General features: G+C 46.3%; 1 protein-coding gene across 1 annotated transcript in view; it reads right to left on the bottom strand.

The window, feature by feature from the left end:
* Nucleotides 1-16,828, bottom strand: part of Chmp4b (charged multivesicular body protein 4B) — a 40,137-nt gene extending 23,309 nt beyond the window's left edge. The window contains exon 1 of the mRNA XM_070007079.1: nt 16,516-16,828. Within this exon, the coding sequence (XP_069863180.1) occupies nt 16,516-16,705 (190 nt within the window). The 5' untranslated portion in view covers nt 16,706-16,828. The remainder of the gene's footprint in view (nt 1-16,515) is intronic.
* Between the last annotated feature and the right edge of the window lie 8,060 nt (nt 16,829-24,888).

Raw genomic sequence — 24,888 nt, 5'->3', positions numbered from 1 at the left:
AGGGTGAGGTTCCTGTGTGTTTACAATGTTGAAAAGAATGCAGAAATGTACACATCCTCTTTTCCCAGCAAGAGGCAGCTCTTTCTACTAGAAGCTTCCTCTTCTAATGCATCTGGCCTTCTGCTTTGGATTCTAGTCAGAACCCTGCTGGGCTAGAAGCCTGGGACAGAAGCAGAACATTTTTGGTTTCTGGGCTCACAGAAATATCTAGCAAGTGCCTTTAACTATAAGATGTTTAGGAAACACATGGAATGAATAACAGAAGGCCTCTGTGATTCTTAAAGGGACCAAAATAAATAAATACTGCTCTCTTCCCAAGTCCTAAACTGCTATAAAATCATTGGGAGGGGACTAGGAATGTGGCTTAGTAGTAGAGTGCTTGCCCAGCATGCATGAAGCCCTGGGTTCGATTCCTCAGTACCACATAAACAGAAAAAGCCAGAAGTGCCACTGAGGTTCAATTGGTAGAGTACTAGCCTTGAGCAAAAGAAGCTCAGGAACAGTGCCCAGGCCCTGAGTTCAAGCTCCAGGACTGGCAAAAAAAAAAAAAAAAAAAAATCATTGGGATTTCTAGCGCCTGTCTTGGGGAGCAGTTATGCAAGCGTACAATTTTTTTGGGGGGGGGGGGCGGGTCCGATTGTGGGGCCTGAACTCTGGGCCTGGGCGGTGTCCCTCAGCTCTTCAGCTCAAGGCTAGCGCTCTACCACTTGAGCCACAGCGCCACTTCCGGCTTTTTTCTTTTTGCTTATGTGGTGCTGAGGAATCGAACCCAGGGCCTCATGCATGCAAGGCAAGCACTCTACCGCTGAGCCACCTTCCCAGCCCCTAAGTGTACAATTTTTAAAAAGAAAAAAGTATCAAAATTTGCTATTTATGTATTACTAACTCTTCCCCAAGTCTCTAGAGAGTCCCTAATCCTCTCTAGTCTTCCAGAACAAGCTTGAGAGGTAGAATTAGTTTGGCCCATTGCAGGAGAGGAAGCTGTGACACAGGAAAATATGGTGCTTTGTCAGTCTTATCATACAGAGTCAAAACGACCCTAAGGTTTGTGATCTTCCACCTAAACTGTGCCAGCTTGCCAAACCCCTGACAGCCAGTTACAACTCCAAAGAAAACAACTCCCAAAAATAGCAACTGTTTGCTCCACCTCTCCTGTCAGCTGGCTTTGTGCGTGGCAACTTCAACTTCATTTTCAAAAGCAGGCTGAGAACACACTACAGCAGCACCAGAGTCAGACACTTGAAAGGGCTACAGAAGCCACTGCAATCCAGAAATGGGAACCAGCTTCTTCTTTTAGCTGATCACCTAATGTTTTGGGACCATTTCCCTGTGTATGGGCAAGTTAATAAAAGGGAAAGAGCTATTTAGTGAGTACCAGTATGGACCTGACTGAGGTTTTACAAGGTCTTAATTTAGAATCAGGTGGGTAAATATTTTCCATATTCCTAAGAGGCTTAATGGAGTGACGTTACAGTAAACACACAGGCATCTGCACAGGCTGCTGTTATCCAGACATCCCAGCAGCATCTCTGGAGATGGATGATGCTCCAGTCACACCCTACATCACAGTAGATTTCATTAAAAGGACTCAAGTAGGGTCTTTTCTCCACTGTCCTCACGAAGGAGCCAAATCCTCTCCATCAAGTGGTCCCCTGGGTGGAAGTCCTTCCTGTCCAAGGTTGAACCTCTAGTATGATTGTTCACTGCTGAGTTTTTGTCCAGCAGGGCTTTAGGCTGCTCAGCCCCCAAAGAGATCTGTGCCTGATTGACCAAAGGGCAGCCATAATGTCAGAAGTATGCCATAGTCCAAACAAGGCTCAGTAATTAGGAAGGATACTCTCAGGCACCTATGCTGCTCACCTAGACGAAAGCTGAGGGGAACATCTAAAAACCACTTACAAGCTAAGGCCTCAGAAAAATGTCCATACCTTTCACATAACAGTCTATGTCTGCCCTCAACTTCTACTATGAGAAGAGATATACTGAGCTATTAACACACAAAATGAATACTAGGCTAGTCTATCTTGTGGGTGTATGCACACCAGGCTTTAACTCTGAGCCTGTTATCCCTGACCTTTTTGCTCAAGGCTAGAGCTCTAACACTTGAACCAAGCTCCATTTCTGACTTTTTGGTGTTTATGTGAATATAAGAGTCTCACAGACTTTCCTGTCCAGGCTGGCTTAGAACTGTTATCTCCAAATCTCAGCCTCCCGAGTAACTAGGATTACTGGTATGAGTCATAGGCACCTATCTCTGAGCTTTCTTTGGCTCAAGGCTAGTGCTCTACCACTTGAGCCATTAGCCCAAGTTACAGAGGTAAAGTCTTAGGGAGCTGGGCACTGACTGCCCATGCCTGTAATCCTAGCTACCTAGGAGGCTGAGATCTGAGGATCACAGATCAAAGCCAGCCTGCGTAGAAAAAATCTATGAGTCTCTTATCTCCAATTAACCACCAGAAAACCAGAAGTAGAGCTGTGGCTCAAAGTGGTAGAACGCTAGCCTTGAGCACAGAAGCTAAGGAACAGTGCCTAAGCCCTGACCGAGTTCAAGCCCCATCACACACACACACACACACACACACACACACACACACACACACACACACACACACACACACACACACACACACACACACACACACACACACACACACACACACACACACACACACACACACACACACACACACACACTTTTCTCCTTCTATGCAGCAAAACTGCTTAGATCAACACCTGGCTCCTGGGAGGGTTACTGTAATATAATACTGTTGACTCAGAGAATGGGTAAGGCAGGAAAGGAGTTTCAGGGCAATGCTCAACCATCCTGGTAGGGAGCACTAAGAAACAGGAACACTCATAGGAGGCTGGGAATTCGGGGGGGGGGGGGGGGGGAGAAGGGAGGTAAAAGAAGGCCAGGCAAGAATTGTTTTCAGGTTTTGTGAATGAGATAAACAAGCAGAAAAGAAAGTCTGGGCTGAACTTGAAATGTATGACCTCATAAACAGAGGTCATTGTTATAAAAGAGAGCTAGCTAGCTGTTTTAGATCAAAAATAAGCCGAAAGGGAAGACTAAATAACTGTGAAGATCACAAGTAATTGAGTGAATCAGCCAGGCAGCTGGGAGTATAGCACACAAAAGGAGCCCAGCAAGGGCCTGCTTCCTGAGGCTGCTTCAGCAGCCATTTGGCTGCTTACCTATAAGAGTAGAGAAAACCTGCTGCCTCTGCTTCTACCCACCTGAGCAGAAGGAGAATCAGGGACAAGTCTTAAGAGAAAGGACTGTGACCCATGGGACTACCCCCCTTAAGCCCTCATTTCCCCAAGCAGTAATGGTAGAAACCCTAATGGAGTGATGCAAGGAGCTGGATACTGATCCCACACACTGCTCTCTAGGTACAGAAATTGTCCCTTCTATGGGGCTGGGAAGGTGGCCCAGTGGTAGAGCACTTGCCTTGCATGCCTGAGACCCTGGGTTCGATTCCTCAGCACCACATAAGCAAAAAGAAAAAAAAAAGCTGGAAGTGGTGCTGTGGCTCAAGTGGTAGAGCACTAGCCTTGAGCTGAAGAGCTGAGGGACAGCGCCCTGGCCCAGAGTTCAGGCCCCACGACCGGACCCAAAAAAAAAGAAATTGTCCCTTCTAGATCCAACCTGACACCATTCTTCACCTTGGCCCCTAGGGCCTCCTCCACAGGCACAGCCAACCTATCCAGGCTCTAACTCGACTAACCGGAGTCTCCCCCAACCTGTACCCCATTACATTCAGCATACACTGACCTCTGCACTCAGCTCCCATAACTCCTCTTCATCTGTCAAGTCCCAACTCAGATTCCTCCCTTCCCTGGCTGCATCATGCCAGAGTCTACCATTTACAGTTCATTTCTCCTTTTTGCTGTCTCCTGCCATACTTTGACAGAATACCAATGACAGTGTGCCTTATTTTAGAGATATCTGTGTGTTCTTTTTTTCTCCCAAGTACTCACCAGACTGAGGTTGCTGAAGAGTAAGAACTGTGTCCCAGCTGGCTCCCCATGTGTAGTTTCACAGTGAATGCTCCAGATGTTTGCCAAACTGGGTAGAACTTAATCCCCCAACCTTTTTCTTTTTGCCATCACCTTCTGAGAGAAACAAAACAGCCCATACTGGGAAGGCAACCAAGAGTCCTAGCTCCCAAACCTGGAAGTAGCTAGTTGTTTTTCAGGGACCATTTGTGTGGCCTGGCCTCCTTGCTTCTTACCTCTGAAATAAGAACAATGTTCTCTGCAGAGAAGCTGAGTGCTTTGGGATACGAAGATCTGGAAACAGATTCTCAATTTCAAGGACATTATTTTAAACTCCCTTTAGACCCATGTACCATTTGCCAACTAATACTAGAAACTTAAGCTTGTTTCCAGCCAAATGCTCCTGTTTGATCACAAATGCCCTAGTGTGTAACTGTTGAGAGTGCTGCTCTGAGGACTCTGGGTAGCCTGTTGGCTTACTATTTCCAGAGTGCGGAGATTTCCACCTCAAGTGTGAAGATAGTTCACAGTTTCAGGGAAAGCCCAGAGTTTCAAGCCTGATGTTCACTCCATCCAATGCTATAATGCATCCAATAGTCAGTTCCCAACCTATGGGTTGTAAGCCCATGGGGTTATCGCTCCAGTGCTCTGTTGCTTGACCCACAGCACAGACAAAATATTAAATCACACAAAAATACAAGCTTCTACCTCTGACTACTTCCTACCACTTACATCTGACAGTCAGACATAGTTGTAGGACACAGAAAGAATCATGGGTACTTAGTGAATACTGGCTGAAAGGAATTGCGTATCTGTATTTTCTCATTAATGGATACTAAAAGCAAAACTGCATCAGGAAACTCTCCTCCAAACTGAAAAGACAGAGGACCTTGGGCTTGATGACAAAGCCCTGGGTAGAAGGAACTCAGGTCTGAACTCCAGCCCCAGCTAGACTCCCAGAAAGCAAAGCCATGTGACCCTGCGCTAAGGCTCTCCACATTGGTTTCCTCAGCAGAACAAAGAATAGGAGTAAAAGGTACCCCCCCCCCCGAGTTCTGCTCTCTCCTGTGGCCGGCTTCTGATGTTCTAGAACTATCTCTGCTAAGGCCTGATGAGTCCTACAGCAATGGTACTACATTGAGGAGCTTTGGCGCCCTCTCACCCCCACCCCAAGGGCCATTCAGTTATGTCTGGAAGCATTTTGGATGGCACAACTAGAGGGGATGCTGTGGACCCCTAATGGCTAGAAACCAAAGATTCTGCTAAATAACCTACAATGCACAGGACAGGCCTCCACAACAAGAAGTGTCCAGTCCAGGCTAAGAAACACTGCCTTACAGGAGTTTATGGTGGGAAAACATAGAAATGTGTATCACAGATATTGTAGCAGACAGTGGAGGGATGGACGGATGAATGGATGGATGGTGCAGTGAATAAAAGTTCTCAGGGGCTGGGGAAGGTGGCTCAGTGGTAGAGTGCTTGTCTTGCATGCATGAGGCACTGGGTTTGATTCCTTAGCACCACATAAGCCGAAAAAGACGGAAGTGGCGCTATGGCTCAAGTGGTAGCACTAACCTTGAGCTGAAGAGCTGAGGGACAGCGCCCAGGCCCGAGTTCAAGCCCCACGACCAACAAACACCAAAACAAACAAACAAAACAAAAGTTCTCAAACTTTACCAGACACATATCCTTTTCCAGTCACAACATACTTCCCTGCCCCAACTCTCCTACCTGACCCACACCCACCCTACCTACAGAGGGTTAGCAGGGAAATCTGAGATAAGAGCATTTAATAGGAAGGAGCCAAAGAAACCTGGCAGGAAAATACTAGATTTAGAACCTAGAGAAGGCTCGAATTTTGGCTTTGCCCTTAGGGAAACCACTAGTCACTAATCCTCTTCTGTAAAATAGAACTAAAAATCATTATCTGAGGGCTGTGGACATAACTTAATGATACAACACTTGCCTGGCATGTGCTGGGCCCAATACTGGGAGTTGAACTAAAGGCCTGATGCTCTCAAATGGATTTTCCATTCAGTTGGGATTCTACCATTTAGACTACACTTCTACTTCTGGCTTTTTGCTACTTAATTGGAGATAAAAGTCTCTGGGATTTGTCTGCCAGGGCTAAGTTAGAATGATGATTCTCAGATCTCAGTTTCCTGGGTAGCTAGGATTATAGGCATAAGCCATCAGTGCCTGGAAAAGTCTTGTAGGACCCAATTGTCTTTTGTTGCTGTTGTTGTTAATAGTATTGGGGCTTTATGCTTGTTAGGCAGGTAATCTACCACTTGAGTGACACCACCAGTCCTCCTCAAACTTTTTTTTTTCAGGCAGAAAAAGAGTTTATTGGGGAGAGAGCACACTGCGGGCCCACAAGAGTTGTAGGCATGAGGAGACAGACAGGAAACAAGAAGAGAAAAAGAGGGAAAGGGGGACTCCTGTTGAGCTGGAAAAGATAAGGAAGAGGAAGAGAAGATGGCTGGGAGGCAGAGGTGAAGGGCTTAGCAAGACAGAGGACAGGCACAGAAAACCTGAACGTATGGAAACTCTGACCATTTACCATTGCCTTGGGCATACCCAGCAAAGGCAAGAAGTCTAAGGTAGGGTTCAACTGGCTTCCAACAGTTACCAGATGTAAGGCTTGCTTGAAAGGAAACCACCACATGGTTCAGGCAGAAAAACAGTTTGTTGGGGTAAGAGCAAACTGCAAGCCCGCAAGAGATGGAGGCATGCGAAGACAGAGGGAAAGGAAGAAGAGAAAAAGAGGGAAAGACCTCCTCAAAATTTAATGAGCATAAAAACAAGGTTCTACTCTGAGGATGCGGCCTCCGACTCTACAGATCCATTTCTAGCAGATCTTTCCACAGATCTGAATACTGTGCAGTAAATGCTGCATTCTGTTTTTGCAATTGAAGACATTGATGTTCAGGGAAATGAGGAAACTTGCCCAGGATCACAGAACTGCAAAGTAGCAGAGATAAAATATAAACTCAGGTCTTCTGGCCCTAATCCCAGCATTTTTTCCACTATATCATACCAGCAACTTTTTTTTTTTTTGGGGGGGGGGTCCGGTTGTGGGACCTGAACTCTGGGCCTGGACGCTGTCCCTCAGCTCTTCAGCTCAAGGCTAGCGCTCTACCACTTGAGCCACAGTGCCACTTCCGGCTTTTTTCTTTTTGCTTATGTGGTGCTGAGGAATCAAACCCAGGGCCTCAGGCTTGCAAGGCAAGCACTCTACCACTGAGCCGCCTCCCTAGCCCCCATACCAGTAACTTCTTTACTGAAGAGCCATAACCAAACAGATGTACCATTTTCCTTCCTCCCTCAAATAAGCCCTCTTAAATAGCTTTGCCCTTTAAGGAGAAGAGTGAAATTGCTCACATTACCTTCAGTCATTCAATTCTTCAGCTAAGACTTTTTATTTTTTTGCCAGTCCGGGGGTTTAAATGCAGGGTCTGGGCACTGCCCCTGAGCTTCTTTTTGCTCAAGGCTAGCACTCTACCACTTGAGCCTCAGTGCCACTTCTGGCTTTTTCTGTTTATATGGTATTGAGGAATCAAACCCAGGGCTTCATGCATGCTAGGCAAGCACTCTACCACTAAGCCACATTTCCAGCCTATTTCTAGCTTTTTTGCATAGTTTATTGGAGAAAAGAGTCTCACAGGCTTTTCCTGCAGGAACTGGCTTCAACCATGATCCTCAGATCTCAGCCTCCTGAGTAGCTAGGACTATAGGCATGATCCATCGGCACCTAGCTTAGCTAAAGCTTCTGAAGAAGAACCATATAAAATGTTGCTAATTGAAATGAACTCCAAGATATGCAAACAAACAAACAAAAAAAGCTTCTGAAGAAGAGCTGAATTAAGGGGATGAGGTATAACTTAGTGGTCAGGGCACAAATTCAGCATAGAGGCCCTGGGTTTGATCCCAAGCACCGGAGGTGGGAGAAGCTAAAGTTTTTGGGGTTCACTTACTAAAGGCCACAGAAAAGTATGACTACCTCTTGGAGGGAATGGGATCTGTCTCAGTGATGTGGGAATTACCAGGCCCAAAGAGCACACAGAACCAAACTAATTCCTAAACAAATGATATAGCCCTGCGTGTTCTGCTGCTTACACTTTGGCTAGAATATTTGGAGTACTCAATTCTGTCCATTAACCATCCAGAAGAAGGTAACTAGGAAAGAGCAGCCTAGAGAAGTGGAGGCTTGAAACTGAAGCCTCATCATTCTCCAGCAGTCATGGCAAAGGTCAGTCCTGTGCTATGTGGTCCAGGACACAGAATTGACAGTTTGCTTTCCAGTCTATAATTGTCTAAGAGTGAGAGCTGGAGTCTGCCTCCAAGCTTTTTGTATTCCATATTCTTTTTTTGGGGATCCAGTAGTGGGGCCTGAACTCTGGGCCTGGGCGCTGTCCCTCAGCTCTTCAGCTCAAGGCTAGCGTTCTACCACTTGAGCCACAGTGCCACTTCCGGCTTTTTTCTTTTTGCTTATGTGGTGCTGAGGAATCAAACCCTGGGTCTCAGGCATGCAAGGCAAGCGCTCTACCACTGAGCCATCTTCCCAGCCCCTGTATTCCATATTCTTTCCACCTGCCCAGACTGCTCTCCTAAACAACTCCTACCCAATCCATATCTGAAGTAGGCCCTGTCAAAAAGACAGCTCTCAATTCCAAATAAGGAAAGTGATCTTTGCAGTTCAAAGCCAGCCCGGGCAGGAGAGTCTGTGAGACTCTTATCTCTAATAAATCACCAGAAAACTAGAAGTGGTGCTGTGGCTCAAATAGTAGAACTTGAGCTGAAGAGCTGAAAGACAGCGCCCAGGCCCATAGTTCAAGCCTCACAACCAACAAAAAGAAAAGAAAAAGAAAAAGAAAGAAAGAAAATAAGAACGAAAGAAAAGAAAGAAAGAAAACTGATCTTACCATCACGGCTGTCCAAAGATCAAGTGGGCTATGGCACAGGAGAACAGAACACCTAGCAGAAATCCATTAGCAAAGGCATTCATCTGAAGGTTAATCGTTTAGCAGGCACACTGCAAAGGGAATCTGGACACTGGCTGGGTAGCTCAGTGAACACACCAAAGCAAAGAAATAATCTCTTCCTGGTGTGTCTTCTGCTAACAGTGCATTTGTATGCTTGTTACAGTTTGCCTTTTATCATAATTATTTGGACCTGTGTGTCTTCCTTGCTGAGTTATGATATACTTAACTGTGCTGAAGATTACACAAGAAAAATGGAAATGCTCATACTCTGCTAGGCACTTCATAGACTTATTCCATACCATCTCAAGAATCCCACAAAGTAGTAGTATTTGCACTTCCAGATGGGAAAATGGAACTCAGAAGGGTAAAAACCAGCAGGCCCTGCTAGGGAGTGGAAATAGTACACACAAACTCGGGGTCTTTGGCCTACACCATCATACTGCCTTCCACCCAGAAGTATAGTAAATATCTGCTGACTTTAGCCCAACACCTTAGAAGCAGGTCAGTGTTATATCCGATTAAGTCTGCTGTTTCCTGTTGCTGTGCTCAAATTTTCCTTCCACATATAATCATCCATCCTCAAAATAACTAACCTCAAGTTGTTTTTGAATACCATTTCCTCCACCTTCCTCAGTCTGCTTTTTTTTTGGGGGGGGGTCAGTCTTGAGGCTTGAATTCTGGGCCCTTGGGATCCCTTTGCTCAAATTAACACTCTATCCCTTGAGCTACAGGGCCACTTCTGGATTTTTCTGTTATTAAATGAAGATAACAGTCTCACAGACTTTCCTGCCCAGGCTGGCTTCAAACCCCAATTCTCAGCTCTTAGCCTCCTGAGTAGCTAGGATTAAAAATGTGAACAACTGGGGCTGGGAAGTTGGCTCAGTGGTAGAGCACTTGCCTTGCATGCCTGAGGCCCTGGGTTCGATTCCTCAGCACCCCATAAGCAAAAAGAAAAAAGCTGGAAGTGGTGCTGTGGCTCAAGTGGTAGAGTGCTAGCCTTGAGCTGAAGAGCTGAGGGACAGTGCCCAGGCCGAGTTCAGGTCCCACGACCGGACCCCCCCCCCAAAAAATGTGAACAACCAGCACCCAGCCCTTAACCTTAACCTTTTTATAAAGCTGGGTCTCCTTAACCCAGGTTAGGCTTAAATTCTTTTTTTTTTGGGGGGGGGGTCTGTTCATGGGGTCTGAACTCTGGGCCTAGGCGCTGTCCCTCAGCTCTTCAGCTCAAGGCTAGCGCTCTACCACTTGAGCCACAGCACCACTTCTGGTCTTTTCTTTTTGCTTATGTGGTGCTGAGGAATCAAACCCAGGGCCTCATGCATGCAAGGCAAGCGCTCTACCACTGAGCCACCTTCCCAGCCCCAGGCTTAAATTCTTTATCCTCCTGTTTTCTCTCTTCTCGGTGCTAAGATTACAGGAGTGCACCACCAAGCCTAGCCCCCTTTCACACACACTTTTAAAAAGACAAGGCACAGCACAAAACAATCTGGAGCAAAACAAACAAACAAACAAACAAGTTTTCATAGACCTTTCTTCTTCCCAGTGAGCTCTGGATCCACATCAGGGTTATGGACCACTGAAAACAAATCAGATTCTAGTTTTCTGTCTGGACAGGCTACACTCAAAAACCTGGCTCCCCACAATTCCAATCCTAAAAAACTCAAGATATCTTCCAGTACAATAGGCCAGCTCAAAAGCCCACACATTTAGTTCAACTTCCACATAAAACCTATCTGCGCACACTTATAATCCTACCTACCCAGGAGGCTGAGATCTGAGGATCACAGTTCATCCAATAAACCACCAGAAAACCAGAAGTGGTGCTGTGGCTCAAGTGGTAGAGTGCTAACGTTGAGCTGAAGAGCTTAGGGACAGTGCCCAGGCCCATAGTTCAAGCCCCACAACCGACAAAAAAAAACACAAAACAAAAAACACTGTAGTTTTCAACCGAGTATCTTGATATTCCAGATCACCAAAAGGCCAGACTCAATATAAATTTAACTTATTAAGATATCTTCCTACATGGTAAGTTTCAGAATGATTTTATTAAATATGAGAATCCCACCCTTGATCCAGCAGTGAGCAGAACTTAATGAAGACGTATTTCCCAAGAGCTCCTGGCCTCTGTATCCATCCAACATCCTGAACCAAAATTAATCCGTAAATTTGCATAAATCCACAGAAATCCATCAGTGTAGGGTGTCTGGGATGTGCAGTCCTAATCTCATGCAATTTTCTTGCTAAACTAAAATATAGTCTTTTCTGTTTATTAAAAGCAGAAAGAAAGAAAAAAGCAGAATCTAAATCACCAAGGGACACTATTTCCTTAACTAGCTGCCATACTACAAAAAAAAGTCTTTGATCTGCAATCATCTTTCTTAGGGAGAAAAGCAACACTGTCTACAAAAGTATGAAAAATACCTAAGTTTGGGTGATCCTGGTTTCCATCCAGATCTCAGTGAAAGACTGTTACCTTTTTTTTTTTTTTTCTGGTTCTGGGACTTGAACTTGGGGCTTGGGTATTGTTCCTGAGTTTTGGGTTTTGTTGTTGTTGTTGGTTTGCTTAAGGCTAGTGCTCTAGCACTTGAGCCACAGCTCCATTTCCAGCTTTTTTGGAACTTTCCTGGCCAGCTAGCTTCGAATCACAATCCTTACATCTCAGCCTCCTGAGTAACTGGGATTACAGGTGGGAGCCACTAATGCCCAGCTGACTTTTATCATTTTGACACTAAACCATAGAGGTCTGCTTAAAGCAAACTTTCTAGAAACAGAAAGAAAAGCATATACTTACTTAGTCTCCACAAGGTACTACATTTTTACACATTATCTTAGCTAATCCTCACTTTGGCATCCATTAAGCATAGAGAAGACTCAGAACCTACCACATGCCTAAGGATCAGTATATGAATAAAAGAAAGGCAAAGAAAATTGGGAGATGGGCTGGGAAGTTGGCTCAGTGGTAGAGCACTTGCCTTGCATGCATGAGGCTCTGGGTTCGATTCCTCAGCACCACATAAGCAAAAAGAAAAAAGCCGGAAGTGGCGCTGTGGCTCAAGTGGTAGAGCGCTAGCCTTGAGCTGAAGAGCTGAGGGACAGCGCTCAGGTCCAGAGTTCAGGCCCCACGACCGGACCCAAAAAAAAAAAAAAGAAAATTGGGAAGAAAAAAACATACAATCCAAATTTTGTCCTAGACTTCTAAATGAAACCACTTTTGTAGAACACATTGCAAATAATCTAATCAAGCTTCTGGCGTTTGTTTCAGTGGGTTGTTTTGGGTTTTTTTGGTTAGTCATAGGGCTTGAACTCTGGGCTTGGGCGCTGTCCCTGAACTCTTCAGCTCAAGGCAAGTGCTCTACTGCTTAAGCTACAGCGCCACTTCCGGTTTTCTAGTGGTTTATTGGAAATAAGAGTCTCATGGACTTTCCTGCCCAGGCTGGCTTTGAACCGTGATCCTCAGATCTCAGCCTCCTAAGTAGCTAGGATTACAGGTGTAATTATAGGATTACAGCAGCACCCGCCGGTCTTTCCTATGTTTACACCATCAAGAGAGCATCCACATGTGGCTACATACACTGAAGGACAGGACTTCATCCTGACTCGCCACTCCTTGCACAGGTGGGGTGCTTAATGAGCTCAACAATGAACAAGGTCATAATGATGCCTGAGGATTGTGGGACTAAGTAGAGCACAAGTCACCCATTGCCACCGGATGAACTGGTGGCTGGGTTGAGTTACAACCCTTCTTATGTGTCAGCCTCATCTTTCTCCCTGTACAATGGGAATAATAGAACATGCCTCCAAAATTGTTTTATTCATTTTATAAATAGTCATCCATACATCAAACCTACTGAGCATTAGCATTCACTGGCCACTGTGCTGGAAGCAACACAGAATAAACGTGGCTGTATAGTGCTGGCTCATGGAGTCACAGTGGAACTGTAAGACTAGAAGAAGGAGTTTTACAAACTTCAAAGGACTATACTGCTATGAAGTATGACTCCTCCCATGTCCTAGCTTTGTCAATAGCACCACCATCCACCACTTGCCAAAGCTGTAAACTTGGGAATGGTCCTCCACCAAGTCTCTTCTGATTCTCCCCTAGTCTCTAGAAACTATCAGTTTTGCAGGGTGATGGGGGAAGGGGTCATTGTATCTTCTCTTCCATCCCAGAGGGCAGTTCTCCATGGTCTCCTAGTCTAGGGTTTGCTAAGATTTTGCAGTTTAGAGGTGACTGAATTGCCTTTCAGGAGCCTTGGAGAGAAGTGCTGGCACACTGTGGAGGGCCAATCTGTTTTATTAACAGTTCAGAGTAGTCTGTCTTCTTGAGTTTGCCTGTGAGGACAGAGCTGCTGTAAGCTGCCCTTGTTATTGCCCTCCAGTTTTCCATGCTTCCATAGTAGGTCCCTTTGCTCCTACCCAAATAACTGCAATCCTCCTGTAATATTGATAATGGAGAGCCAAGCAGTTATTGATCTCTCACCATATGGCAGGCATGGTGCTAAGAGCTTTGTGTGCATAGCATACTTTAATCCTGTAAAGCTAATTCTAGGACCCTGATTCACACAGGAGGAACTGGAGGTGCACAATAACCTGCCCCTGGCATATAGCTATGAAGCCACAGCTCCAACCAAGCCAAGAAAGACTCTATTCTTTACTGGATTCCTGCCTTGTCCTCTCCTTCATCAGCTACAAACCTTTGTTTATGCTGTTGTTGGAATGTTCTTTCAAACTCCCAAATAAAAAGGCAACCAACAACAACTCACGTTCAAGGGCCAGGTCTAAAAGCTAAAAGCCACCCTCTAGCGCTATCTGTTCTGCATCAGACTGCCAACTAGGAAACACTTTCACTACTTTTCCAAACACACAAAACTCTGCTAACCCACCTCTCCCCTCCTCCTTCTGCAGAGCCACCTTCCTCCTTTCCCCTCCCCTCTGCAAACTCAGCCCTGGACACACACCCTACTGCTATAATTATTCCTCCCCTCCCACACCCACCCTTCCACTCATGACTTCCTGGAAAGCAGACCGACTGTTTTCTGATGCCCATAGTCTCAGTACAGTGGCAGGTTAAATAGAGTAAATGAATGGCACACAGGTGGTGTTAACAGCTCACAGCACCATCCTCAGAAGCAGGGAGGAGACTTTTCCCAAAGGACAATTACAAGGGCAGCTTACAGCAGCTCCTGTCCTCACAGACAAACTTAAGAAGACAGACTATTACAACTGAGATTGGCCCTCCACAGTGTGCCAGCACTTCTCTCCAAGGCTCCTGAAAGGCAATTCAATCACCTCTAAACTACAAAAGCTTAACAAGCCTAGACTAGGAGACCATGGAGAACTGCCCTCTGTGATGGAAGAGGAGATACAATGACCCCTTCCCCCACCACCCGGCAATGGGGCAAAGCTTCCCAAAATGCACACTGGAAAAATCAGGACTCTAATTACTCCCAGTGAGTAACAGAGGACCCTGAATGAGGGAGAGAAAAGCAGCAGACAAAATGACTACAGACCACAAAATACATCATGTTCCCTATCTACAAAGCTATAACTGGAGTCCAGCCCACAGATATGAATACCTGAAATTGATTGCTTGCTGACCTTCCTGCCTGCCCCCTGCCCACTTTCCAAAGAGCAGCCAGGAATGTTTTGGGGGTTTTGTTGTTGTTGTCAGTCATGGGGGCTGAACTCTGGACCTGGGCGCTGTCCCTCAACTCTTAAGCTTAAGGCTAACACTTTACCATTTGAGCCATGGCGCCACTTCCAGCTTTTTCTGCTTATATGGTGCTGAGGAATCCAACCCAGGGCAGCATGCATGCATGCATGCATGCACTGAGCCACTTTCCCAGCCTCAGGAATGTTTTTTAAATTGTACCAATAATTCGAACACACTCTGAAAGTAATGCTCTCCAAGCTTTCCATCTACTCAGAATCCAAACTTTCTATAGGAAAGCTCAAGGTCCAAACCACCCTCCTTACCTTCCTGACTTCACACTCTCCTTTCAATCTCTATATTCCAGACAAATCTTCTCAGTTTCTTAAATTACAGTCTTTTCCTACATGGTAAAGTTCTCTCTGCCTGCAAGACTCCTCCCCCAGATTTTTACAGAGTTGTTTCTTCTCAAAGCTCAGTTTAAACTTTACCTTTTAAAGAGGCACCGCCTACCCAGAACTTCCTATCAAGTCATCTTTTTTCTTGTTTAGTATTTATCAGCACCATCTCTAAAATGATTAACTTCTTCAAGTTCTTTCTGTTGGTTTCAGTCTACAAACACACATGAAGGTGGAGACTGTTCTGTTCAGGCTATGAATTTAGATGAATGCATTAAGCCTTCAGAAAATTTCCAACATGTCTGCTGCCTATTATCAGAGAAGTATCGTCAAGATAGGATATTTTGTTGTTCTTTTAAAATAAAGAAAATATCAAATAGAGATTTAGTAGGCTAGATAAGCCCCAACTATGTGTTGGGCAATGTAAATTAACTAGTTTTCTGAGTTGAACACTTGTTTGTTTGTGTAACTCCTAAATCCCTCCCTCCCTTGGTTGGCCCTTCTAGGGAAAGAACTGTCACTATGATTCAAGCTCACACTGGCCAAAACAAGGAAAATTATGCATTTATACAGTTGCTTTTCAGTCAACTAAAGCACTGTCCCATTCATCGCACTTGAGGGAAAAAAAACAAACAAGCACTTGTCCAGGAAAACTAAACAACAGGATGCAAAGTAAAGATGTCTCAAGGAGTAATTCGGAGACTGGGAGTTGGGGAGTCCCAAGCTTGGAGACTTGAAGTCCATATTTCTAGTTCAAGAGAGATGAGGGAAGCGTTGAGTCACAGGGTAAAATCTTGCAACGTGAGACACCCCAGGATATGAAGCAACCAAAAGTGAATCACAAGGCTGTGAGGACACCTTAGGCTTCGCAGAAGCTGAACACTAGCTTATTGGGTGGGAAAACTGAGACCTCAAAGGGAAAACTTGTTCAGGTGCGCACAGTGCGGGAATCGGGTGGCCTCTTTCTCCTCCCTACTCCTCGCTGCTTTCCATCAAGGAGGAGAACCCTGAGTCAAGAGGCAGGGGAGAGGCCAGGGGCGGCTCACAGATTCCAGGGGGTTGAGAGAGGGGAGGGGTGGGACTAGGAAGCACATAAACAAACGACAGGATGGAAGCAGAGGCAGAGAGGCTCGGAAGGCGCGTGAGGGCACAGGGAGGAGGAAAAGGCAGCCGAGAAAGGGACAGCACGGGGGAGGGGGAGCTCAGTGTGGTCCGAGTCTGAAGGGGCTTGGGAGGGTGAGGGGGCCCCAAGTGGAGAGGGGTGCGATGAATCAGGTGGTGGGAGACCTTACTGAAGGCCTCGGAGAGACACTGAGGGGGTCGGAGGTAGAGGAGACCTGGAAAGGCTTGGAAGGAAGTCTGACAGGGAAGAAGAGTTCGAGGGTCAGAGTAGACCCCGGGACTAGTTAGAGGAAGATGGAGTCTGGGCCCCAGGAGCCCGAGTGGCGCCCGTGGGGAGACTGACGGGGCCGGGCCGCCTCACCGCGCTTGTTTTTGGTGCCGTGCTTCTTGGCGGCCGTCAGCTCCTGGTCGATCTTCTTCTCCAGGAACTCCTGTTTTTTGCTCAGCATCTCCTCCGTGTCCCGCAGCCGCTGGATGGCCTCCTGGGGGGTCGGGCCGCCCTTGCCGGCCTTTCCCCCTCCGGCCCCAAACAGCTTCCCGAACACCGACATGGTTGCTGCTCGCCGCGCCGGCCTTCGCCGCCCGCTCCGGCTCGGCTCCGGAGCCCGCTCCCGGCCCCGCCGCTCCCAGCCGCCGCAGGCCTCTCCTCCGCCTCCGCCCCGCAGCTGGGCCCGGCCGCGCCACCTCCCTCAGGCCCCCACGCCCGGCCCGGCCGGCGTCAGGGCAACGCGCCGCTGACTACAACTCCCAATGTCCAACGCGCCGAACGCGCCTTGAGTCTAAGGAAAAGAGGTTCGCTGCATGCCGGGAGTCTATAGTCTTCCGGCTTCAGGCGCTCCACGGCGCACCTTTTTGGTCTCACTGAAGTCAAAGGGCAAGATGACATGCCGGGAAATGTAGTCTTTTTGAATTGTGCTCTGTAGGGGTGGAAGGAGAGGAAGAGTGAAATGTCAAAAAGATCAGTATTGGGAGGTGATTGTCAGTGTCAGAGCCCTGGGCAGTACCCAGTACCCAAAACAACAACAACAACAATGGTAATTAACATTGTGCATTTTGTGATCCAGATGTGTAAAATGCCTTACACATTATCACCTTTATTTCTCAGCCTAAAACAGATAATTCTGTTCTTTTTTTTTTTTTTTTAAGGAAAGTAAACTAAGAAAACTCAATGAAATAAAGTGACTAGCTTAATTACTGTCTTTGAGAAAGTGTTCCTCTACTACTCTATTCTAGCAGGTTTTCTGAAACCCAGGAAGAAAGAACTTCAACTGCAAAGCTTCACGCCTGCCTTGAGCCCAGGTTATCAGTGACTCACTCCTGTATTCTACCTACTCACTCAGAAGGCTGAAATCAGAGGCTCCCAGTTCAAAACAGCCTTGGCAGACAAATCCTTGAGACTCTTACCTCCAATTAGCCAGCTGGAAGTAGAGGTGTGGTTCAAGTCCCAGTACTGGCATAGAGGGGCAGGGAGAAGAAGAGGAGGGGGAAGTGGAAGGGGAGAGGAAAGAGGGGAGAGGTAGGAAGGAGGGGGGAGAGGGAGGGAGGGAAGGGGGAGGAGGAGGAGGAGAAGGAGGGAGGAGGGAGCAGGAGGAAGGACGAGGAGGAGGAAGAAGAGGAGGAGGAGGAGGAAGAAAAAGGAGAAGGAAGAAAAAGGAGGAAAAAGGAGGAGGAGGAGGGGGAAAAAAGTCAGGCACTAAAAGCCAGGTGCTGGTGGCTCACATATGTAATCCTAGCTATTCAGGAGGTTGAGATCTGAGGATAGTGCTTTGAAGTCAGCCCTGACAGGAAAGTCTGTGATCTCCAATTGATCACTAAAAAAAAAAAAAAAGCCAAGCCGGGCACCGGTGGCTCATGCCTGTAATCCTAGCTACTCAGGAGGCTGAGATCTGAGGATCATGGTTCAAAGCCAGCTCAATAAACTATTAGAGTCTTATCTCCAATAAACCACCAGAAAAATGGAAGTGGTGCTGTGGCTCAAGTGGTAGAGCATTCACCTGGAGCTGAAGAGCTCTGGACAGCACCCAGGCCCCAGAGTTCAAGCCCAGAAAAAAAATGCCAAAAGTAGAGTCGTAGCTCAAGTGGAAGAGTGTTAATCTTGAACAAAAAAGCTCAGAGACCGAGATCAAGCCCCAAGTGGAGCACACACACAGTGACACAGTGAACTTGACCAACGTTTCTTCTGTTTAATTACATATAAGTTGTCTCTCCCCCAGGCTAGATCTCATAGAGACAAAAGCTATGCTTTGGACATTGTTGTTGACACAGCCTCCTATGTGTACTTACCGAGTGCAGTTACCAGATTAGTTCATTCCAATCAACTTTCCATATTGGAAGACATTTTCAAATGTGAGAGACACACTAGGACTTTGAAGAACTTGTAGCAGCATAAAGTGTGAAACGCACAATTGTACCTCCAGTCTGTTCTGTAACTGAGAATCTGGATGTTTTTGCCAATGTAAAAATAAGCATAAGGGCTGGGAATGTGGTTTAATGGTAGAGTGCTTGCTAGCATGAATGAAGCCTTGGGTTTGATTCCTCAATACCACATAAACAGAAAAAGCTGGAAGTGTCGTTGTGGCTCAAGTGGTAGAGTGCTGCTAGCCTTGAGCAAAAGAAGCTCAGCGACAGTACTCAGGCCTTGAGTTCAAGCACCAGGACTGGCAAAAAATAATCATAAGGAGCCAAGTACCTGTAATCCTAGCTGCTCAGGAGGCTGAGATCTAAGGATCACAGTTTAAAGGTAGTTTAGGCAGGAAAGTCTGTGAGACTCTTATCTCCAATAAACTATCCTCACCCCTACCCTGACCCTGCCCCCAGCCAGAAGCAGAGTTGTGGCTCAAGTGGTAGATTGCTAGCCTTGAGCAAAAGAAGCTAAGGGACACTGCCCAGGCCCTGAGTTCAAGCCCCAGGATCCCAACCCTCCCCCTCCCCTCAAAAAAAAATCTTTACAATAATCAAAATAGTGCAGTACTGACATAAGAATAGATACACTGGTAGCTTGAGCCTATAATCCTAGCTACTCAGGATGTTGATATCTGAGAATCGTGCTTCAAAGGCAGCCTGGGAATACAAATCTAACACTCCTAACATCCATTAACTAGCAAGAAGCCAAAAGTGGAGACATAGCTCAAGTGGTAAAGTGCCAGCCTTGAGTATAAATAAATAAATAAATAAATAAATAAATAAATAAATAAATAAATAAATGAGAGCTTGAGGCCTTGAGGTCAAGCCCCTATATCGGCACAAATAAAAGAGATAAAAGAAATTCACAGTGCCACAATAAGACACTTCATACCCACTAAGAAGGCTGTAACTAGGAGTCAAAATAAATCAGAAACCAGCAAGTACTGGCAGGAATATAGAGAAAGAGAATTGTCAGGCATTGCTAATGGGAGTGTAAAAATGGTGCCACTCCTGTGGAAACAACCTGGCAGCTACTTGAAGAGTTCTGCACAGCCTTACCACATGACAGCGATTCACTGATATGTTTGTACCCAGGAAACGTATGTTCACATGAAATCTGGGCACCATTGTTCATAGCAACTTTATTCATCATAGCCAAAGAATAGACACTGCCATGCATGATGGTGCGTGCCTGTGAGCCAAAGTGCTGGATGCTGAGGCACAAGGATTATGAATTTGAGGGCAGCCTGGGCAATATAACAAGACCCTCTCAAAAAATAAAGCATTTAGGCTGGGAATGTGGCTTAGTTGGTAGAGCGCTTGCCCAGCATACATGAAGCCCTGGGTTCGATTCCTCAGTACCACATAAACAGAAAAGGTCAGAAGTAGTGCTGTGGTTCACGTGGTAGAGTGCTAGCCTTGAGCACAGAGAAGCTCAGGAACAGCGCTCAGCCCCTGAGTTCAAGCCCCCAAACTGGCCAAAAATAAATAAATACATATATATATATATATATATATATATATATATATTTTTTTTTTTTTTTCTGGGCACTGGTGGCTCATTCCTGTAATCCTAGCTACTCAGGAGGCGGAGATATGAGGATCATGGTTCAAAGCCAGCTAGGGCAAGAAAATCTATGAGACTCTTATCTCCAATTAACCACCAGAAAACCAGAAGTGGCACTGTGGTTCAACTGGTAGAGCATCCACCTTGAGCTGAAGAGCTCAGGGATAGTGCTCAGGCCCACAACTGACAAATGAACGTGATGGCCTAAGCACAGGTGAGGCTTTCCTGGGGAATACACAGTCTGACTAGCAGAACCTGAGAGGTGTGAGCAGGAAACAGGGGAGCTTGTGCTGGAGGAGCACCGCACTTGAGCTCTGGCAGGCTCATTTGAACCTGTGAAGACCAAGAAGCAGAGACTATGCCTCAAAGCCCACAGGGCTCCAAGATGACTTTGGCTTTGCCCTTGAGAAACACCCTTCCTCATCCAGGACCAAACCCCAAACAGAGGACTAGCTTTCCTTCCACAAGGAGGGAAAGGTCCATACACCCAGTTCTTAGAACACATCATTTGTCACTTCCTTCATGGCTGTGACTCTGGACAAGCCACATCATCCCTTGCTTAGTCTACTTAGTAGTCTCCTGTGGTGATCAGAATCATGGCTCTCCAAGGATGTAGAAGCTAGTACCCATAATGTCCCCTTAAATGGACTTTGCAAATCCTTGAATGGGAAGAGTGTTCTAGATTATACTGGATGTGTGAAACCAACAGAAGGAAGAAGGTCAGACTATAGGGTTCTGTTCTTATGGTTGTGAGGATGAAGAAAGTGGCCACAAGCTAAGGAATGCAGGCAAGCTCCTAAAATCTAGAAAAGGCAATGGAACAGATCTTCTCTTTCCTGGCATCTTCTGGAGTAATGCTACCCGCTTGATTTTAGTCCTGTGAGAAGCACACCAGACGTGTATATGTGTGTGTGTGTGTGTGTGTGTGTGCACCAGTATGTGGCGTGTGCACATGTGTGTGTGTGTGTGTGTGTGCCAGTACTGAGGCCTATACCCATGTCTGTGTCCCTCCATGTCCCTCAGATTGTTATAAGGGTGGTGGTGGCTCCAACTGCAATGCCAGCAACTTGGAAAGTAGAGATCTGAATGATCAAGATTCAAGACTAGCCTGGGCAAAAAATTAGGAAGATACCATCTCAATAAATAAACTGTGTGTGGTGGTTCATGTCTATAATCTCAACTAGTTGAGAGACATAGTCAAAAATTCAGAGTCCAAGGCCAGCTGTGGGGGGTGGGGGAGACAGGGGGGACATACGTAAAGCAAAAGAAGGCTGGAGTATAGGTCAAACAAGCATAGTCTCCTAGTGCTAACCCCAGAATCAATCAAACAAATTAGTGGGGCTGGGAATATGACTTAGTGGGTAAAGTGCTTCTTTAGCACTCTTGAGACCCTGGGTTTGATTACTTGGTACCACATAGACAAAAATAAAACAATTGTCTTTAAAATACAAGGGCCAATGTAATTTCAGTGTCCCTCAGGGATGTGCCCCACCCCCACCCCAGCCTCTGTCCTCTTCATTTCCTGTTCCTCCACCACACTGGCCTTTGCTGTTCCTTAAACACACCAGCTCCCAGTATTCCTCTAGAACCCATACCCCAAACCTCTCCATTCCTCTGTTTTTCTTTTCTAAAGCACAAAGCATAATTTACAATTTACTTATTTGCTTTGCTGGCATTTATGCCCTCTACATGGAATCACCACAGGTGGTTTTTGTTATTGTTGTTGTTTTCTGTTTTGTTTTGTTTTTGTGTCCTAGAGTTGGAACTCAGGGCTTACTTGCTAAAGTCTAGTGCTCTACCACTTGAGCCACAGCTCTACATCTGGACTTTGTTGGGGGGTGGGGGGGTCATTGGGAGATGTTGCTGTCAGAGCTGGTTTCAAAACTTTATCCTCAGATCTCAGCCTCTTGAGTACCTAGGATTAGAGGTACGAGCCATGGGCACCCGGCCGATGTTGGTTCTATTTACCATAACCTCAAAATGCATGGCTCAATATGGGGACTCCTAGATGTGTGAGCCATGAATTACTAGGAGGGGGTACAGTGGCTGTGAAGCCATCTTCCCACTCTTTTCCTCTCTGTGACTTTACTAAGGCCCTGAAGTTGGGCTCTGGTTGCCTGGCCTGTCTCAGGGCTGTAGTTCTAAAGTCCCCCACACTCTCATTAGCCTAGAAGAGTCCAGACCTTTTTACCCTGAGGTACGGCCAGCCAACCTCTAGGCTCTCACCCTTCCAGAGATGAGAATCTTGGAGTCACATGCTGGTTCTGTGGGGGTGGGGAGCTCTCTTGCACCTGTTGCACCTCCTTCCTTCCCAGGAAAGGCAAAACTGGTCCAACCTGTTCAACTGAGATTTCTCAGCCTGTGGCCTCAGCCATTTGTCCCAGATACTCCTTGCTCTAGCTTCAAAGGGAGCCGGTGTCTTTATCAGCCCACAAGGGAGATTCGTCTTGTTGAAAGAAACGCGGCAGATTCTTAGATTCTTCCTAGGGAAAACTCCCTTGCACTTCTGTGGTGGGAGGAGAGAACGTGCCTGTGTTTCAAAAAAATATCAAACATTGACTGAATAATTCCTGGAGAGTTGAGGACACTGTAGATATTTATTTCTTTTCTTTTCTTTTTGTCGGTCCTGGGGCTTGAATTCAGGGCCTGGGCACTGTCCCTGAGCTTCTTTTGCTCAAGGCTAGCACTCTACCCCTTGAGCCACAGTGCCACTCCTGGCTTTTTCTGTTTATGTGGTGCTGAGGAATTGAACCCTGGGCTTCATAGATGTTAGGCAAGCACCGTACCATTAAGCCACATTCCCAGCCCTAGGTGAGGTATTTGTAATCTTTTTTTTTTTTTTAATACTTATCCTGGGGTTTGAACTCAGGGTCTGGGCACTATACCTGAGCTTTTATGTTCATCTAGTGCTCTATCACTTGAGCCACAGCTCCACTTCCAGCTTTTTGGTGGTTAATTAGAAATGAGTCTCACTGCCTTTCCTACCCAGGCTGGCTTTGAACTGTGATCCTCAGATCTCAGCCTCTTGAGTAGCTAGGACTACAGCCTTGAGGTACAGTCATCTGCTAACCATGTATTTTTAATGAGGACAACAGACAACAAAGAAATGTTTATGTTGGGCCCTGGTAGCTCATGCATATAATCCTAGAGGCCTGAGGAATTAGTGATTATTATTATCTGAGTAATTGACACACATTTCTAGTCACTCAGGTCACTCACTAGCCCCAGTCCCCATGCTTTGCTCTTTTTAGGGTGACTTCTCCCATCCATTCATCCATCCATCATCCATCCATCCATGCATGAAAGACCCAGCTCCCCTAGGAGGAGATGTCCTGTCACCACAAACTCCTCCTTTGGCCCTTTTGCAGGTTGGGGCACTTTCAGCCCTCATCCTCATCAGCTTTGCCCCTCCTGTCACTTTACCACCTTCCTAAAGATTCAGAAACTGGGGCCTGGCTCTAAAGTCCAACTCAGGGTTCCAACGCAAAGAAAGGGCTACACCAGCCTGAAGGAAGCTCAGGCATCAGCAGGCTCTCCTGTGCCTTCTTTGGAGCCCATTTCCTCTCTTGAGGGGGACTGTGAAGATAAAATGGGAAATGTGAGTCATGGGTCCTTTCCTCCTGCCTGCTTCCTGCTCAGCCTGGGTTTGCCTTCCACAAAGTCTAGCTGGGAAGACAGAGGGAAGGCAGGGGAGGGTTGGAGGTGAGTACACTGATGACCATGAAGAGGCCTGCTTAGGGTAGACTTCAAGCTCCAGTCAGAGCTTCTGAATTCAAAGAACTGAGGTGAGACCTGGCATCCTGAATTTTTACATTCCTTCTCCAGGATATTTGTAGGGACCACATTCTGTTATAATTGTCCAAGGAGTACTAAGTCTGCCCCTTTTACCTCTTCATGGTTAGGACCACAGGATGCTTCAGCCCCCATGCTTTAGTGCTGTCACCCAGAGGCTAAGAAAGGAGCTATCAGGACACACACACACACACACACACACACACACACACACTGAGCCAGGTAAGGGTAGCTCATGCCTGTAATCGTAGCTATTCAGGAGGTTGAGATTTGAGGATCATAGTTCAAAGCCAGCCTGAGCAGGAAATTCTGTGAGACTACCTCCAATTAATCATCAGAAAACTGGAAGTGGCACTGTGGTTCTAAGTGGTAGAGCACTAGCCTTGAGCAAAAAAGCAAAGGGACAGCACCCAGGCCCTAAGTTCAAGGCCCACAACTGATAAAAAAAAGGAAATAAAATTCCTTCATCTGGGGCTGGGAAGGTGGCTCAGTGGTAGAGGGCTTGCCTCGCATGCATGAGGCCCTGGGTTCAATTCCTCAGCACCACATAAGCAGAAAAAGCCGGAAGTGGTGCTGTGCCTCAAGGGGTGGAGTGCTAGCTTTTAGCTGAAGAGCTGAGGGACAGTGCCCAGGCCCAGAGTTCAGGCTCCACTACCGAGAAAAAAAAAATATTCTTTCATCTATTCATTCATTGAGGGGCATTTGGGCCGATTCCACATCTTGGCTCTGGTGCACAGTACAGCAGTGAACATGGTTGTGCTGGTGGCTTTACTGTAACCTGGTTTGTGTTCTATTGGATAAATGCCCAGGAATGGAATTGCTAGGTCCTAGTATAGCTCTATGTTTATTTTTTTGAGGAACCTCCATACTGTTTTCCAGAGTGGTTGGACAAGCTTACATTCCCATCAACAGTGAATGAAAGAAAATGTGGTTTTACTTATTAGAAAAAAATGACACTGTATCATTTGTAAA

This window comes from Dipodomys merriami, unplaced genomic scaffold (genome assembly GCF_024711535.1).
Source record: "Dipodomys merriami isolate MVZ:Mamm:240054 unplaced genomic scaffold, mDipMer1.0.p SCAF_7, whole genome shotgun sequence".
NCBI lineage: Eukaryota > Metazoa > Chordata > Mammalia > Rodentia > Heteromyidae > Dipodomys > Dipodomys merriami.
This window is presented reverse-complemented; position numbering and strand designations above follow the sequence as displayed.